Below are 19,251 nucleotides of genomic sequence, written 5' to 3'. Positions count from 1 at the left end.
GAATCTGGGTCGGCTGCATGCAGAGCAAATGCCCTACCCGCTGTGCTATCGCTCCAGCCCCGAGAGTTTACCTTTAAGGAATAAGAACTATTTTAGGAATAGATGTCGGGGGTAGATAATACAGAGGATGGGGCACTTGCCTTGCACATGGTCAACCCCAGCATCCCAGACAGCCCCTAAGCACTGCAAGGAGTGATCCCTGAACACAGAACCAGGAGTAAGCCTGAGCACGCCCAGGTGTGCCCGACCCCTTCCCAGAAAAAAGAAGATGGGGGAACCAATGGTTTACAATAGAAGGGGGGACCACGGGTGTCCTAGTTCTTGCCTATAGGCATGAGGCAGCGGCAGGAAACAGCAGTATCTCCCAGGCTTCTGGGGCCCACAAGAGAAAGGCTTAATACAGCGGAAGCTGCCGTGCCAGCTGCTTGTCAAGGCCCAACACTCACTGCCATATGGCAGGCCTGAGTGTGACCCTGAGAGGCAGGCAGGCTTTCTGGCTTTCCTGAAGCTCTACTTCAACCAGAAGGTGCTGAGAGCACAATGAAGACCCTCAATGATGAACCAGACTTGACAGAGATCTTTGGGACTGTTATTCTGCCCATTCCTACAGACTTTTGTGCTCTGCTTATTGAAAGGAGGTTTCTGGCTGGCTGAACTTTCCCCCCCCTGTGGTCACACTTGACAGTGCTCAGGGCTTACTCCTGGTTCTGTACTCAGGGAAGAATCTTGGTGGAGCTTAGATACCCGTGCAGGATGCTGGGGATTGAACCCCCAATGCAAGGCAAACGCCCTGTCCACTCTACTATCTCTCCAGCCTTTACTGATTGGACCATTAGAGACTCTGATATTTAAATATGTCTTGGGGGAGCTAGGGGAGTGGAGCGATAGTACAGCTGAGAGGGTGTTTGCCTTGCATGAAGCCGACCAGGGTTCGATCCCCAGCACCCCTTATGGTCCCCCAAACGCTGCCAGGAGTAATTCCTCAGTGCAGGGCCAGAAGTAAGCCCTGAGCATTGCCTAGTGTGGCCCCTCCCCCACCACAAAATATGTCTTTAGTTCCACCCACCTTTCCAGTACCGTAGAAACATGTCCTTCATGTCTATTTTACATTTTCAAAATGAGTTTCCCGCACACTAGATTATCTTTTGTCTCACTGATGGGGGCTCACAGTTTGCTTACAGGGCGTCCCTGTGCTGAGTTTTCCCCCTCATGTCTATTTGGAAAATAGCTCCAAATTTCAATATTCAGAGTTTATTTCTCCTGTAAGATGGTATGCCTGGGGCTGGGGGGAGAGTTCAATGGATTGAATACATTTTTGCACTCGGAAAGCCAGGTTTGACCCCTGGCACTGCATGCATGGTTTGTGATCACGTGGTTGGGAGCAGCCACTGAGCACAAAGTCAGGAGTAGCCCACGAGCACTGGCAGGTGTGGCCCTAAAATAAGCCTTCTCTCACTCTCTCTTGATAGACATACATAAAATTAAATAAATAAATTAAAAGGATGGCATTCCTGATCCTGTGTGAAGAAGTGACAAATTCTTTTTTTTTTGGGGGGGGGACACTCTGGGGGATGCTCAGGGTTTATTCCTGGCTCTGTGCTCAGGAATTCTCCTCGTGCTTGGGGGACCATATGGGGTGCCAGGGATCAAATCCAAGTGGGCCATGTGCAAGGCAAATGCTCTACTGCCTGTACTAACACTCTAAGTCCCGAATTTCTCTTTCATGTCCTTAATTAACACGAACTGTCCTACCACCCCCTCCCCTGCCCCTGGCCCCCAGTGCCAGGATCTAACCCGGGGCCTCACATGTTCCAGGCATGTGCTCTGCCATGAGCTACATCCCCTACTTTTTATAGACTTTTCCCCTTTATTCATTTGTTTTTTAAAATAGACTATGAGCTATTTATTTTATTTTATTTATTTTTATTTCTCGGGACATGAAATGAGGCCCCCATAACCATGCCACCAGGCTCCGCACCAGGGGTGCCCCAGAGAGGGGTGGGTGAGAGCCCTCCCCAGCAGCCGACCTCTACTACCCCACCACTGCCACATTCCAGGCCACTTTCCACACACTGGGCTGAGCCTCACGCATGAGTGAACATATTCCTGGACATATCATCATAAAGGGAAATATCACTGTCACTGTCATTCCATTGCTCACTGATTTGCTCGAGCGGGCACCAGTAGCATCTCCAAGTGTTACAGTTTTTGGCATATCGAATACGCCACAGGTAGCTTGCCAGGCTCTGCTGTGCAGGTGAGATACTCTCAGTATCTTGCCGGGCTCTCCGAGAGGGGTGGAGGAATCGAACCTGGGTCGGCCTCATGCAAGGCAAACGCGCTCTCTCTCTCTCTCTCTGTATATATATATATATATATATATATATATATGTATATATACATACACACACACACACACATATATATATATATATATATATATATATATATATATCCCTCTTGGAGAGCCCGGCAAGCTACCAAGAGTATCAAGCCCGCGAGGCAAAGCCTGACAAGTTACCTGTGTGTATTGGATATGCCAAAAACAGTAACAATAAGTCTCTGAATGAGAGACGTTACTGGAAAATACTTACTGAATATAGATCCAGATGTGTATATATATATACATATATATATGCCTCTCGGAGAGCCCAGTAAGCTACCGAGAGTATACCGCCCACATGGAAGAGCCTGGCAAGTTCCCCGTGGCATATTTGATATGCCAAATGCAGTAATAATAACAGGTCTCATTCCCCTGACCCTGAAAAGAGTCTCCAATCATTGGGAAAAATGAGTAAGGAGAGGCTGCTAAAATCTCAGGGCTGGGATGAATAGAGATGTTATTGGCACCCGCTCGAGTAAATCGATGAACAACGGGATGACAGTGATACAGTGATTTTCATTTCTACTGTCATTTTTTCCTGTAGTCTTGAATCAGTTCTTCTTTTTTTTTTAAATTGAATCACTGAGATACAGTTACAAGTTTTCATGTTTGAGTTTCCATCAAACAATGATCAAATACCCATCGCTCCACCAGTGCACATTCTCCACCACCAATGTCCCCAGTATACCCCCCTCTCCACCCCCACCCTCCGCCTCCATGGCACACAATTTCCCCCATATTCCCTCTTTACTTTTGGGTATTATGGTTTGCAATACAGATATTGAGAGGTTATCACGTCTGGTCCTTTATCTGCTTTCAGCACATATCTCCTATCCCGAACGATTCCTCCAACCATCTTTATCTTAGTGATCCCTTCTCTATTCCAGCTGCCTTCTCCCCCAGCTCATGAGATAGGCTTCCAACTATGGGGAAATATTCCTGGCCCTTGTATCTACTGTCCTTGGGTGTCAGTCTCATATTATGTTGTTTTATATTCCACAAATGAGTGGAGTCCTTCTATGTCTGCCCCTCTCTTTTTGACTCACTTCACTTAGCATGATACTCTCCATGTCCAGACTATGAGCTATTTTAGTGTACTCCTCTTTATATCCCAAATACACCAGAGCTTAGAATACACCCAGGCAGAAATTATTGAATGGATGTGTGTTTTGGGGGTATGGAGAGTATAAAGGTAGGAGCGTGTATAGAGGAAAAGGCCTCCAACCTGGCGAGTAACTGAGATGCACGGGTAACTACCAACCCCCGGCTGCTTTGGGATTCCGGCCTGTTTCTCAGCCTAGATCTTAGTCTGCTGCTCAGGCACCATCCTGGAGAGAGGCAGTATTGCCTGAGAAGACAAGGAAGGAAGAAAAGGTGACAGTGCAGGAAGGAAGAGTTTTGAGTCCTAAAGACTTATTTGACCTTAAGCAAATTATTATATGTCTGCGCTTTAGTTTCCTTATGACGTTGTGGGGATTCAGTATGATGGTTGATGTAAAGACACAAGCACGGTGCTTTGCGAGCACTACACAGAAGCTACAGAATGGAGTTGGAGCTGGAGCTGGCCCTCGGATTCCTTCCCAAGGAGGTGCTCCAACACCCTGCGGAGTCATCTGCTTCTGGGGCCTGAGAGATAGTACAGAGAGATGGTGCTTGTTTGTCCTGCACACGGCTGACCTGGGTTCGATCCCCAGCATCCCATGTAGTTCTCTGAGCCTGCCAGGAACAGTTCCTAAGTGCAGAGCCAGGAGTAACTCCTGAGCATTGTCGGGTGTGCCCCCAAACAAAGCAAAACAGAACAGAACAGAACAAAACAAAACAAAACAAACCAGAGTCATCTGTTTCTTTGAGAGGCACAGGAAGAAGGAGGCCTGAGCTCAGCTTTTAACTTCTTGAGGACTCGTTCTAGAGGTCTCGTTCTAGAGTGTAACTGTCAATTAGTTCTGCCCTGAAAGACTGACCAAAACACCCCCAACAGTCCCCGATAGAGGAAATGCCTCTCTGGCTAGTTTCCCGGGCCATATCCAAAGGCTCTGTTTATCCCCCCAGACCCTGAGTCAGCCTTATCATCTCCTATATAGACTGAAATTAGCAGTGCCTTCATCAGAGCAGTTTTTCCCAAGTGAGGGAAACTGCCTCTCAGGGGGTGTGCTAGAAAAATCTATGAGGGCAGCATAAATTTTAGGTGCAAGCATGGGGCTACTTTCTGTTCATGTACTTAAATATGGCAGATTTCCAGGAATATGTGTAGTATTTTTTGTTTGTTTTGGGGCCACATCCAGCAGTGCACAGGGTTACTCCTGGCTCTGCACTCAGGAATCACTCCTGGCGGTGCTCAGGGGACCATATGGGATGCCGGGGATTGAAGCTGGGTTGGCTACATGCAAGGCAAACACCCTACCCCTTGTACTATTGCTCAGTGCCTCACTGAGTACCACTTTTTTCCTAAGAAGGGGGCAGTAGGACAAATAATTTTGGGAGTCTGATCCACTGTTTACTTGTTTCTAAAGACTTTCTTTTTGTTTGTTTTTAGGCCATACCCAGAGATGCTCAGGGCTTACTCCTGGCTCTGCACTCACGAATTACTCCTGGCAGTGCTATGGGGTGCCAGGTATTGAACCTGGGTTTGCCAAGTAGAGGGCAAATGTCCTCCCTGCTGTGCTATTGTCTGGCCCTCTAAGGATTGTTATAAAGACAGGCTCAGGGTCTGGGAGACAGCTCACAGGGCTGGAGCAAATATTGTGCATGTTAAGACCAGGTCTGATTCCTGGCACTTAAAGTCACCTGAGCGTTAGGAACGAACTCTGTGCAAAGTGGCCTCCCTTAGCCCCCTGCCCCCATCCCCCAAGACTTTCTCAATTCCAGTGAATATTCTTCTGGACCTCAGATCTCTAGATCAGAGAGGCACATAATGTGCCTGGCTGTAGCAGATAATGTTTATTTTCTGCCCTGCCAGAATCCATATACAAACTTGAGCTTTCTCTGGCCTGTCCTCTCTACTTGCCTTCCCTCTGGTCTGCTCTAGACCTGGGATAGGAGAAGATTGCTCGCTGAGATTCAGGGCATCCTGGTATCGATGTGTTTCCATGGAGATTGAGTGACGTGGAGGAAATTGTGAGACACACAGGCAGGACTAGCTCTGCTTAGTGAGAGTTGGAAGCTGGTTCCAGTAAACAGAGGAGAAAGGTTCTGGGCTGGTATTAGGTTGGGAAAGACCCTAAAGGGATGAGTACAAGGGACAATGGCCAGCTGGGGAATAAACAATGGAACAGAAGCAAATTATGTCAAAAACAAAAAGGAGCATTGCTGGGATCCAGGAAAGATGGTTCATACCCATCAGATCTACTGATCTCTGTGACCTGAGGGAAGGGGTCCAGCTCAGTTCACTGAAAGAAAGAAGAGACTCAGGACCTGGGGAAAGAGAGAGAGAGGCAAAAGTGCCTGCCTTGCAACACCACAAGAGAACTGATCCATAACACAGAGTGAGTGAGTGTGTGTGTGTGTGTGTGTGTGTGTGTGTGTGTGTGTGTGTGTGTGTGTGTGTGTATGGGGGGGGTTCGGAAAGGAGGGGTACTGGGTTCTCTGGGGAAGGGAGGTGGGTATATTGGCAAGCATGTGGTGTTGGAATATGTACACGGGAAACCATCACTAACAATACTGTAAATAACAGTATCTCAATTAAAAAAAAAAGTGCTTTTCTTGCAAGTGGCTGATCCCAATTCAATTCCCAGCATCCCACATACGGTATTCTGAGTACCACCAGGAGGGATCTCTGAGCACAGAGCAATAAGTAAGCACTGCTGGTGTGGCCCTGAAACCAACTCCCCTAACTATCCCTCTAAAAAAAGAGAAAAGACTCAGAGTATCCGAGATTCTTGTTTTGTTGGCTGTGGCCTTTCTGCTGGCTTGAGGTCAAATTTAGTTGCCAGATACAAAATCATCAATCATGCATGCTGGGGCAGGCTGAGACAAATTGGAATTGTCAGAAAATGGTTTATTCTGGCCCAGAGGCCTAGGCAGTGGCTTAGAGCAGCTGCCTTGCAAGTGTCTGGTCACGAGTTCAAATACCCAGTGTCCTCCTTCACCAGACGTGAGCCTGGCTCCCTCGAGCCCGAGGGCTCTGCTGGCTGGTCCTGGCACTGCGAATGGCTCCAGGCTGCTCTGCAGGCGGATGCGTGTGAGCACTGCAAACAGGGGTGCAGCCATGGCGGGCAGCATGGCCAATGCACACCAGGACCTGGTGACACGGGAGCAGGCATGACCACCTGTGCTCCTCAGGGACATGTGGCCAGAACTGAACCCAGGTCTCCTGTGGGCAAAGCACATGCTCGAGCCCTCTGAGCTAGCTTGCTGGTCCGCAGGGCTTCTACGGGTCTACAGCAAGATCAGGTGCATGAGAACCTGACATGTTCTGAGTTCATCTAAATCACAACCTTGGCCTTACAAGAATATATCCAAGCTGGAACAACAGCTGTCAGCCGAAGGTATGGCAGAGGGAGTGCCAGCTTTCCGGGAATTTTTCTTACTCCTTTTTTTATTTTGGCATAGCTGGCAGCCCAGCGGGGAATTTCTGTGGACTATCCACTGGCAGTGGGAAACCACAGGTTTAGAGTGTAAAACTTGGCTAGGACTCAGTTTCCTTCTTCTTTTGAGGGTGGAAGCCCCATATCCAGCTGTGCTCAGGAGACTACTCCTGACTTGGTGCTCATGGGTCACTCCTGGTGGTGTTGGGTAACCACCTGACACTGGGGATGGAAACCAGGGCTTCACACATGCAAGGCAAGTGCTCTCCTGCTGAGCCACTCCCAAATTGGTGACAGTTCAACTTCTATGCTTGATTCTGCAGCCATCATACAGTTCGAACCTCACTGGTAAATGAGTGATATGCAAGAAAGGTCTCTTAAAACGTGATACTGTGATAAGAAACATGATAATTCTCACATGTAGAACAAGAATGCATCTGAGATGTGAGAAGAAAAAAAGTGAGGAGAGGGGCTGCAGTGATAGTAACAGTGGGATGGGCATTTGCCTTGCACAAGGCCGACCTGGGTTCAATCCCTGGCATCCCATATGGTCTCCCAAGCACCATGAGGAGTGATTCCTGAGTGAGAACCCCTGAGCATCGAATTGGGTGTGACCCAAAAAGCAAAACAAAACAAAACAAAAGTGAGGAGAAAGAGTTGCATTTAGTGTATGTGGAGAAATAATGGTGAATAGTGAAGGCAGGCTGGGGGCCAGGGGATATGGTGCCCATTCATTCAGCAGTGCTACACATGGTTCTTCTTTTTTTAACGTTTATCTTTCAATGTAATGTGTAATCCCATTAATGGCCAACATCCAGAGACTTAAAAGTGAGCTCCCAGAAGCGCGCGGCCGCATTGTGGCCGCGCAATATCTTGTAACCTACTTCTCCCTCTGGGAGAAACTGGCAAGCTTCTGAGAGTTTCCTGCCCCCATGGGACAGCCTTGCAAGCTTCCCACGGTGTATTCATATGCTAAATCCAGTAACAAGCTGGATCCCATTCCCCTGACCCTGAAAGAGCCTCCAGTGCGACATCATTGGGAGGGCCGATGAGAGAGACTTCTAAGGTCTCAGGGAAAGGACGAATGGAGAGGTTACTGAGCCGGCTAGAGAAATCGATGATTAATGAAATTTCGTGATTGTGATCTTTTAATGTTTATTTATTTATTTATTTTTTTGCTTTTTTTTGGGTCACACCCAGCGATGCACAGGGGTCACTCCTGGCTCTGCACTCAGGAATTACCCCTGGTGGTGCTCAGGGGACCATATGGGATGCTGGGAATCGAACCCGGGTCGGCTGCATGCAAGGCAAACGCCCTACCCGCTGTGCTATCACTCCAGCCCCTTTTAATGTTTATTTATTTTTTAAATGTCTTTTTAATGTTTATTTTATTTAATGTTTATTTTAATGTTATTTTTAATCTTTAATTGCTTTTTGGGTCACACCCAGCAACGCTCAGGGGTTACTGGCTTTGCACTCAGGAATTACTCCTGGTGGTGCCGGGGGACTATATGGGATGCCGGGGATCGAGCCCAGGTCAGCTGCATGCAAGACAAATGCCCTAACCACTATCCTATCACTCTGGTGCTCCCCCTATTTTTTCTAGCTTTTGGGGTCACACCTAGCAATGCTCAGGGGTTACTCCTGGCTCTGCACTAAAGAATTACTCCCTGTGGTGCTCAGGGGACCATACGTATGCCGAGGATTGAGCCTCTATCGGCTGTGTAAGGTAAATGCCTACCCGCTGTACTATCATTTTGGCCTGTCTGTCTCTGTCTCTGTCCTTCCCTCCATGCCTCCCTCATTTCCCCCTTTCTCTCCCTCCTTCTCTCTCTCTCTTTGTTTACTTCTTTCTTGCCATCACTGGCAGTGCTCAAGGTTTACTACTCCTGGATCTGTGCTCTGGGATCACTCCTAATGGAGCCGGGGGACCATATGGGGTGCTGGGGATCTTGCACCCAGGTTGGATATGTGCAAGGCAAGTGCCTTGATTACTGTATTATATTTCTGGCCCACCTACCATAGCTATTTATTTATTTCAAATGTGAAGCGAGATAGTTTTTATTGAAGGAAATTTACTTAGAAAAATGTGGGGAGGGGGTGATAGTGCAGTGGGTGGGTAGGATGTTTGGGTAGTACTGCCTTGCATGTGGCTGACCTGGGTTTGATACCTGGCACCCCAAATGGCCCCACAAGCACTGTCAAGAGTAATTCCTTAGTGTAGAGCCACCAGTAACTACTTAACATCACCGGGTGTGGCCCCCAAACAGAACAACAACAACAAGACTTGAGGGGAGAGAAAGAGAGAACATAGGCTTCTCTTGAGAGGGAAAAAAAGCAAAAATACATTTCAAAACCACAACAGGCTTGAGAGGGCAAGTCACATGGTTCTTTTATCAGATTAAGCTTAAGAAAAAAGTGAGGAGGGATCTCAGGATAAGTCATGCCTCTCACAGATCCCTCGCTTGCTTTCTTTTCTTTGGTTTTGTTTTTGGGCCGCATGTGGCACAGCTCAGGGTTAACTCCTGGCAGTGCTCAGGGGACCAAATGCCGTGCCAGGTGCCAGGGAATGAGCCTGAGTTTGCAACATGCAAAGCAAGTGCCCTGCTTACTGTGCTATCTCTCCAGCTCAGATCCCTTTCTCGGAACACTGACTTTCTACTCTGGAACCCCCCGAATATGCTGTGTGGATCAGAGATGGACTCCTTCATCATCTCCGCTATCATTTCTGCCAGCCTCTACTAAGTCAGGACCCAGCGTTCACTGAAATAAGGCAGACCTGAAGGATCTCAATCTAACATAGAAAGGAGCTACTGCCAGAACTTGTGGCTGTGTTTTAATAATGGAGATGACAAAGTTTGGGGGAGCAGAAGAATAAGATATGTCCAATTTGGCTACGGGAAGTCATGGCAAGAGTTAAGGAGGGTTGTTTAGAGGAGAAGCTATGTGGCCTGCCTTCAGGAAATAGATTCCAGAGAGAGGAAGGGAATGTGCAGAGGTGTGGGGAGACACACAGCCTGGACTGTATGGCAAATTCCTGGCGTCGGGCATATTCCTTACAAAATTGAACTCCGTTTAATTCTCATGTTCATTTTCCAAGATAGGTAGTACTGTCTCATTTTTTTTTCTCTCTAGTTTCAGAAACAATCCAATGCCTAGAAATAAAAACACTTAGTCTGGTATACTGTTTGTGAGTTGCACAATTGAGCCCAGAATCTAGATATGATTTTTTTTTTTGTTCGTTTGTTTTTGGGCCGTGACTGGTGATGCTCAGGGCTTACTCCTGGTTCTGTGCTTGGTAATCACTCCTGGTGGTGATCAGGGGCCATATGTGGTACTGGGAACTGTACCGGGGTTATCCATGTGCAAGGCATGTGCCCTACCCACTATCTTTCCAGCCCCCCTGATCTGATTCTCAAGTTTAAAAGAGAGGGAAATAACTTAACAAAACAAACAGGTGGGTGGAAGAGATCATACAGCAACTAGGGTGCTTGCCTTGCATGTGGCCAACCCAGGGTGCTGAATATGGTCCCTGGAGCATGCCAGGCTTGCCCCCTAAGCTCAGAGCCAGGAGTGGCCCCTGAGCGCTCTGGGGTGTAGCTCCAAACAACAAAAAGAATAAACTACTTTTATTTACTTGAGCGGTTTATTGACCAATTTGCCCCGCCCGTTCTGGCATTTGTACGTTTCTCAAGGACTGCATGTTCTTTTTTGGCAGGCTACGGAGCAAATTAAACAGTACAGCTCAGCCTCACCTCGAAGCAGTCGAAGCAGTCAACTGCTTCCCTGCTGTGGCTTTGATTTTGGGGGCCACACCCAGAGATGCTCAGGGCTTTCTTCTGGAGTTCAGGAATCACTCCTGGTGGGTCTTGGGGGGACTAGATATGGTGGGGGATTGAACGGAGGTTGACTGCATGCAAAGGAAGGGCCTTACCCCTTGTGCATTTCTCTGCGATCCAGTGACTGATATCTGAAGATGCTTCTAATATTCTTCCAGACCAGGAATCCAAGGAATTATTTCCCTTAAATGTCAAGGACTTCTGGAGGCCAGAACCAGTGCCAGAGACCTTGTTGAATTATTAGCCCTTCTCTCTAATGTCCAAAAGTCACTGTAACATATTGGTGCTAATCGAGACCATTTGATCTTTTTGCTATGTTTAAAATTTTTCAATTAATAAGGCTGCTTAAATATATGAACATATTTGTTAGATAAATTCCTAGAAACAGGACTACGGAGAGTTAAAGACATTAACAGTGATATTAATCCTCTTCAAAAGATGGTTTGGGGGTTGGAGTGATAGCACAGCGGGTAGGGCGTTTGCCTTGCATGCGGCCGACCCGGGTTCGATTCCCAGCATCCCATGTGGTCCCCCCAGCAACCGCCAGGAGTAATTCCTGAGTGCAGAGCCAAGAGTAACTCCTGTGCACTGCCAGGTGTGACCCCCACCCCCCCGCAAAAAAAAAAGTACAGAGCCAGAGAGAGCGTTCACTAAGCTGAATGAATATTTTGCATGCTGGAGGCTTGGATTTGACCCTGGGAAAAGTATGGTCCCCCAAATCCCAGTGGGAGCAACCCCCAGAAAGAGCTGGGAGTAGTCCTCCTGAGCAGTGGAGGGTGTGCCCACCTGAAAACCTATCAATTTGTTTTCATCTTCTGTGTAATGCACGCACTTGTTCCCTCATTCTCACCATCACTGAGTGTGACCTATACTAATGTGACAGATACATTAGAAAAATGACATCCATGATTGTCACTTGGGATCTGGTATACCTTTGGCTTCAATCCGCTGGCCGTTTCCAATGAGGCAGTCCTTGACTTCGGCTCCCTTCTCGATCACAGCATTGTTGCAGATGACACATCCGTGGATGATGCTTCTGTTAACACACAAGTAGTCAAGTTAGGGCAGGTCCTCAACGCTCATCACCATCCTCACTGCTATGGGTGGGGGCTTCTGGCATCTCTGTTGGTTAATGGTTCCTTAACGCAGTTCATGCAGGAAGCCTGGGTATCACTCGATGGCAAAATGGCTCAGCTGGTACAAGGGAGGACAGGATTTTAGAGAGGCTGAATTGGCCCCCAGTGACCTTCCCTGAAAGCCTGAAAGGAGCAGACATTCTGACTTCAGTTCGTCAGGCACCCCAGACTGGCCCAAATTCCACTAAGGCTAGGGAGGGAGATAGTACAGGGGTTAACCTTGCACAAGGCCAGCACAGGTTTGATCCCCAGCACCCCATAGAGTTTCCTGAGCACAGAGTCAGGAGGAAGTTCTGAGCACTGTCAGATGTGGCCCCTAAATTAGTTCCATTCAGCCTCTTTTTCTGAGGTCTGGGTTTGGAAGCTGGGAATGTGTGTTTGTGTGTGTGTGTGTGTGTACGTGTATTTTTAATTATTTTTTTCATAAGTCTTAGATCCCATGAATGACTCTTCTTCCTAGGAAATCAGCTATGGAAACAATGGGTGCCACCCAGCTCTGATCACAGACTACAGTTAATCAAAACCATATTCAATTAACAACAAAAAAAATAAATAAATCAAAGGATTTATTTTTTTGTGGTGCTTGGGATTGAACACAGGGCTCCACCACATGTGAAGCATTTGCTCTCTCTGAGTCACATCCACAGCCCTATAAAGGAGGTGTGTCAAACCAGTTCCATGTCGCATAAGACTATTCCAAATCCCAAAGCCACTTTTTCTAAAGTAGCACAACTTTATCTTAGCATCTAAATGCTAATACTTTTGTGTGTGTGTGTGTGTGTGTGTGTGTGTGTGTGTGTGTGTGGTGCCAGGCATGGAATCCAGGGCATCACACATATGGGACTTGCACCTCCCATTGGGTTACATCCCTGGACTAGCAGTTGGCTGTTTAAAGAAAGTACCAGGGCTGGAGAGATAGCACAGTGGGCGGGAGGGGAGGCACTGCAGGCAGGAGGCCTGCGTTTGGAACCCAGCACTATATAAAGTCTTCCAATCACCTCCAGACACTGTACCAGGAATAGCCCCTGAGCACCACCCCCACCCCCATCCCCAACACACACACACACACACACACACACACACACACACACACACACAGGAGAACAATTTTCTGGCTCCTGAAAACTGGTAGGTAGGAAGCAGGTTCTTTTGGAAAACAATTTTTGGGGTGAGTAGTTTCTAGACCTTGGAAATTACTGAGTAGCTACTAAATGCCATGTATCACACTACCATTTTTGTTGTCCGTTATGTTGCAATGACTGAGAGTTGAATACATACTTGGTTGACATGTTCATGTATTTGCTGGGGGTTGAACCTTTCTTTTTGTCTGTTTTATTTGTTTCTAAGGTCATATCTATTGGTGCTCAGGGTTTGCTCCTGACTGTGCTCAGGGATCGCTCCTGGCAGCGCTCAAGGACTTTATGTAGTTCCAGGGATCAAACCCAGGTCAGGTGTGTGCAAGGCAAGTGCCCTGCCCGTTACCTATCAATCCCATCCAGGCTAGTACTCTTTTGACTGTGTTGCTCACGTACATTTTGGCTGTGGAGTTTGCATAGGTTTGACTCCAGGTACAGTGCTCGTAATATTTACCTGCACTGCTGGGGTTTACAAACTTTCAGCAGTGGTGCACAGGAGACTGCACACTCTTGTTCCAGTGCCAGGAATCCCAAGCCATAGAGCTGCTGGCACGGTGCCCAGTGCATGTGGGTGGCACTGGAGAGCAGACTCTTGGCCTACTGCTTACAAGGCAGGCCCTTTTGCCACTGAGCTACCTCTGGGGCCATGTAGAGTGTTTTTTTAAATACTCTACGTAGGAGCCGTGAGCGACAGTACAGTGGGTAGGGTCTTTGCCTTCATGTGGCTGACCCAGGTATGACCCCTGCATCCCATGTGGTCCCCAAAGCAATGACGGGAGTAATTCCTGTGTGCAGAGCCAGGAGTAACCCCTGAGCATTGCTAGGTGTGACTCAAAAAGCAAAAATAAATAAATACACTATGTATATTATAGGCTACAGATCTAGCCATTTCATCAGAAAACATCACCTGGGTAGTGTGAACAATAAACAAGAACACTCTCACTGTCCTGGTACCTACAACGTTTTTGGTAGGCCTGAGATGGAGAGCTTATGTTACAAAACCAAAAAAAAAAGCAAACAAACAAACCAGAAGCTGATTCTGGAATATCATTTTCACCTTTGATGTAGGATAAAAGAACCCACATTTTGCAGATAAAGTAATATTTAGAGACATCAACCCCAAACCACACTGAGTGCCAACTAGTGAATTCAAATTCAGGTATGCTTAACTTCAGGATCTGCACCTTCAGGGGCCAAACAGGTAGCTCAAAGGACTATTGTGCAGGCCCTGCATACTAGAGGCCCAGGTTCAGTCAATGGCACTGCATGTCCCTCCAGAGCACTGAGTTTGGAGCAGTTTCTGAGCACTGCTTGGGTTGGGACAAAAACAAGAGACAGAATCCACACATTTCATCATAATGTCACACAAGGGAGAAAAACTATAGGACTACCAAGTTCTTTTTCCGAGCTGAGTTGGCTCTGTAAGAACTTTTGTCTTCCTAATTCCTAAAGGACTGGAGCGACAGCACAGTGGGTAGGGCATTTGCCTTGCACGCGGCCAACCCGGGTTCTATTCCTCCACCCCTCTCGGAGAGCCCGGCAAGCTACTGAGAGTATCCCGCCTGCACGGCAGAGCCTGGCAAGCTCCCTGTGGTGTATTCGATATGCCAAAAACAGTAACAAGTCTCACAATGGAGACGTTACTGGTGCCCGCTTAAGCAAATCGATGAGCAACAAGGACGACAGTGCTACAGTGCAATTCCTAAAGGAACTATTCAGTACTCTAATGGGTCAGAAAGTGGGAGAAATGAAATAAACAGATCTATGGGGTGGGGATCACAGAGGATCCAGGATCTGGAAATTTACCTTCTTTATGTTTTTTTTTTTTTTTTTTTGCTTTTTGGGTCACACCTGTAGATGCTCAGGGGTTACTCCTAGCTCTGCACTCAGGAATTACTCCTGGCGGTGCTCAGGGGACCATATGGGATGCTGGGATTTGAACCCGGGTCAGCCGCGTGCAAGGCAAATGCCCTACCTGCTGTACTATCACTCCAGTTCCAAATTTACCTTCTTTAAAAAAAATTAACAGACGGGGGTTAGAGCAATAGTACAGCGGGTAGGATGTTTGCCTTGCTAATTTCTGAGTGCAGAGTCAGGAGTATCACTGGGTGTGACCAAAAAAAGTCAAAAAGAGGGAGAAAAAAGATAAAGCAAACAAATAGAAAGTGACCCCAACTGCACCGAGGCTGCTACGGTCTCCAGACTGTCCCGGAGCCTTGCAGAGGAGAGCATCCTCCAACTGGGAAACACTGACTTAAACAAAACTAAAACAAAACAAAACAAAAAATCAACCAAGAACAAAAATCCTAAGCGATCCAGAAGGCATGAAGGATGAGGAAAGGACATTTTCAAAGACTGTAACTACCAATGCACAGGCCACTCCAAAAGAGTCTTCTCAAATGCCAGAACTTTAGTTTAGAGAAACTCTTGCCCTTTATGGAATTCCAGAGTCTTCTTTATCTCTGATTTTCCAGAAGGTTAAATCCTGTTGGGAAGCATCAAAAGGCCAAAGCGATAGCAACTCTGAGGCCTGGGCTAGAGAAGGGCAGTGTGTGTCTGGCCCAAACTCAGGGTACATACACTCCGTGGGTGGGCCTTCAGGGACCTTCCAATCTTTCCAAGTTGCCCTTTGCCTTTGGCAAAGCCGCCTCGTCAGCATTTAGGGTACTCCTTGGGGAGCATTTCCCCCAAAAGAGTAGTAAGGAAATACAGAAAGTCTCAGATACAGAGCATCCTAGGACAAACTTCTCTTGTTTGTTTTGGTTGGGGGGCCACACCAGGTGGTGCTTAGGGCTTACTCTTGGCTCTGTGCTCAGGCATCACTCCTGGCAGTTCTTGGGATTATAGAAGGTGCTTACAAGACTGTGGGATGCTTACAAGGCAGCCTTAACCCTCTACTTGCTCTTGGGCCCACCAAGAGTTGTTTTATTAGAGTTGGTTCTAGTTTGTCACTGAAGCCTCCCCGCCTCCTCCTCCCCAGGGGGGATGGGGGGCTTGCATCCTGTTCAAGAGGCCTGGGCCTCCTCCCAGAGTTTCTAGGCCAACTGGCTTGTGATTCAACACTAGACTTCAAGGATGCAGTGCTGCTGAGACCCTCCGTGCCAGGGATTACCCAGTAATGTGGGTGGCAAAGCATGCACCTTACACCCTGGACTCTCTCCGGCCCCCTGCTCCACGATTTAAGAGCCTGAGAATGTATGCTCTGGAGCAGTTTTTCCCAACATGGAAAAAAGGGCTGATAAGCTGAAGAATTGGAGACTCAGGCTCTGGAGCTAGGCAAGAGGTAAACAGTCAGCAGGCAACAAACAAGGCAAAAACAAAACACCACACATACAAACACACAAAACCCCCTCAACTAGCAGAAACATAAAGAGCTACATTTGAGGGGCTGGAGTGATAGCACAGCAGGTAGGGTGTTTGCCTTGCACGCGGCCGACCTAGGTTCGATTCCCAGCATTCCATATGGTCCTCCGAGCACAGCCAGGAGTAATTCCTGAGTGCATGAGCCAGGAGTAACCCCTGTACATCGCCAGGTGTGACCCAAAAACAACAACAAAAACAAACAAACAAACAAACAAACAAAAAGAGCTACAGTTTAGACAACTAATTGGCTATGTTGGAATCTGAGCTAGCAGGAATAAGCCTTTCCAGAAGGAAGGGCGTGGAGGGATAAGGTCAGACTGCTGCAGCAGTGTCCAGCTTGGCCTCCCCGGAGGTTCAGCATGTCAGTTGGTGGTTCCCAGGAACCTCTGCTCTTGCTTGTTTCACCTAGTTGGAACACAGCTTCCTCTGAGACATGAACCACCATGGGCTTGCAGTGTGGCAGTGAGTGGACTGAGGGCCCTCTCTGGACGCTCTTGCTGCTGTGGAAGAATCTGAGGTGAACCACACCTGGTAAAATGTGAAGTTAACTCCATGAGCAAGGCAGAAATACTCTGAAAAATTTCAAGCCAAAATAGCTTTTCCAGGGGCTGGAGTGATAGCACAGCGGGTAGGGCGTTTGCCTTGCACGTGGCCGACCCAGGTTCAAATCCCAGCATTCCATATGGTCCCCTGAGCATCACCAGGAGTAATTCCTGAGTGCAGAGCCAGGAGTAACCCCTGTGCATTGCCAGGTGTGACCCAAAAAGAAAAAAAAAAAAAGCTTTTCCTCTGCCCAGAAACTCCAAAATTAAGGATTTTACTGGAAGTGTGTGTGTGTGTGTGTGTGTGTGTGTGTGACAGGGCTGACACCACATCAGACAAGTCCTCTCCAGTGGCCATTCCAGAGTAATGGCTGCCTCTTTTGATCAGGCTTAAGTCAGGGGAGGAGGTAACTTCCTGCAAAACTCTAGAGAAGGTGGCCAGAGAAATAGTACAGCGGAGAAGGCACTTGCCTTGCATGTGGCCAAAAAATCCGCTTAAAATGGCCCAGATTAATGGGGCTTTTGGTCCACTTGATGGAACAAATATTTCCTTGGTGGGGTCAAATTTAAGCAAAGGTACAGGAAAACTGTCCTGAAAGCCCTGGTGCTTCAGTGGAGAGCTAGCTGTGAGAAAACAAGCCTACAACAAGAACACTGCATGAACCATAATGCCCAAAGGTAGAAGAGAGTAAGAAGGAAAGTGTCTGCCATAGAGGCAGGGGGTGGGGTGGGATGGGGGAGGCGGGAGGGGTACTGGGATATTGGTGGTGGGAAATGTATGCTGGTAGAGGAATGGATGTTCAATCATTATATGATTGAAACTCAATTATGAAAGCTTAACTGTATCTCACGGTTATTCAATTAAAAAAAAAATTGGCCACTTTAGAGGAGGAAGAAGCCATGAGCTGGGAAGCAAGAATGTCTCAAGTTCTCACTCCTCTTCTGTTGTAGCTAGGACTTCCTTTATGTTGCAGTTCTTTTGGGAAACCTGCAGGAGTGATGGAATTTATTCTAATTTTTACAGGGAGAAATTAAGCGAGGTTAAGCGACGTGCCACAGTGGCTGGTGGTCCCACGGCATCATGGACTTCTGCGCCCACAGCTGCTCTGGCATTATTTGGTGGGAACCACCTCTCCACGACTGAGGACAGGCGGGCTCTGCTCCGGCTATGAGCTGGCAAGCTTTCTCAACTACTCATGACTTGAGGGGGAGAGGAGAGTACAGAACTGGAGATAGAGGCCGTTTTTCTAGGCATCTGACTAAGGTCTGTTTTAAGTCAACACTCCATTAGTGCAAAGATAATGGCTGAGTCATCCATCTCTCCCCGGTGACAAAGCCCCCAGTCACAGCCCAAAGGGTGCTGCAGACCCAGGTGTTCTTGATGGACAGTCATGCACTATTGTCATTATTATTATTTATCCCCCTTCCATCCCCTTTGTCTGAAGGTCATACTTTTGGTTGAGCACTGAGTTGTATTATTATTATTATTATTATTGTTGTTTTTGATTTTGGGTCCACCCCTTGCTGTGCTCTGGACTTACTCCTGGTGGGGCTCAGGGAACCATATGGGGTATCAGGTAACAAACCAAGGTTGGCTGTGTGCAGCCCGCTGTACTCTCGCTCCAACCCCTATTATTATTTTTTTGTCTGTTTTGTTGTTTTCTGGGCCAAACCCGATGGTACTTCGTGGTTCCCGAATTGGTGGCTCTTTCAACACACTTGGCAGGGAGCTTTATTTTTCTCTTAGGAAACACATCTGAGGTACAAGTGGAATATAGAAAATTTAGTGTTAGGGCTTGCTCCTCAAGCCCTTGTTGTGCCTTGAACATGTATCCTTCTTGCTTGTTACTTTGCTTCTTTTTTCCACTCTGGAGAAAGCCTGTGTTTTCTCTTGAACACACTTCTCTTTTTCTCCCTCCCTCCTTTCTTTTCCTTCCTTTCTTTGGTTTCTGGGCCATACCAGGCAATGCTCAGGAGTTATTAGTGGCTCTACACTCAGGAATTACTCCTGGTGATGCTTGGAGGACCATAAGAGATGCTGTGGATGGAACCCAGCTTGGCCACGTGCAAGGCAAGCACTCTGCCGCCTGTACTATCGCTCTGGCCCATTGTTTCACATATTTCTAAGCAAGTTTCATTCAATAAAAACTACCTTAATTCACTTAAAAAAAATAAAAGGAAAAAAGAGGGGCTGGAGTGATAGCACAGCGGGTAGGGCGTTTGCCTTGCACGCCGCTGACCCGGGTTTGATTCCCAGCATCCCATACGGTCCCCTGAGCACCGTCAGGAGTAATTCCTGAGTGCATGAGCCAGGAGTAACCCCTGTGCA

General features: G+C 47.6%; 1 protein-coding gene across 1 annotated transcript in view; it reads right to left on the bottom strand.

Moving 5' to 3' along the window:
• The window catches only part of EIF2B3 (eukaryotic translation initiation factor 2B subunit gamma), a 100,726-nt gene that overhangs the window by 975 nt on the left and 80,500 nt on the right, over positions 1-19,251 (bottom strand). The window contains exon 11 of the mRNA XM_055139687.1: positions 11,678-11,781. Coding sequence (XP_054995662.1) covers positions 11,678-11,781 — 104 coding nt within the window. The remainder of the gene's footprint in view (positions 1-11,677; positions 11,782-19,251) is intronic.

Source organism: Sorex araneus, chromosome 5 (genome assembly GCF_027595985.1).
Source record: "Sorex araneus isolate mSorAra2 chromosome 5, mSorAra2.pri, whole genome shotgun sequence".
Lineage (NCBI taxonomy): Eukaryota > Metazoa > Chordata > Mammalia > Eulipotyphla > Soricidae > Sorex > Sorex araneus.
Note: the sequence above shows the minus strand (reverse complement) of the source record. Positions and strands in the feature narration are given on the sequence as shown.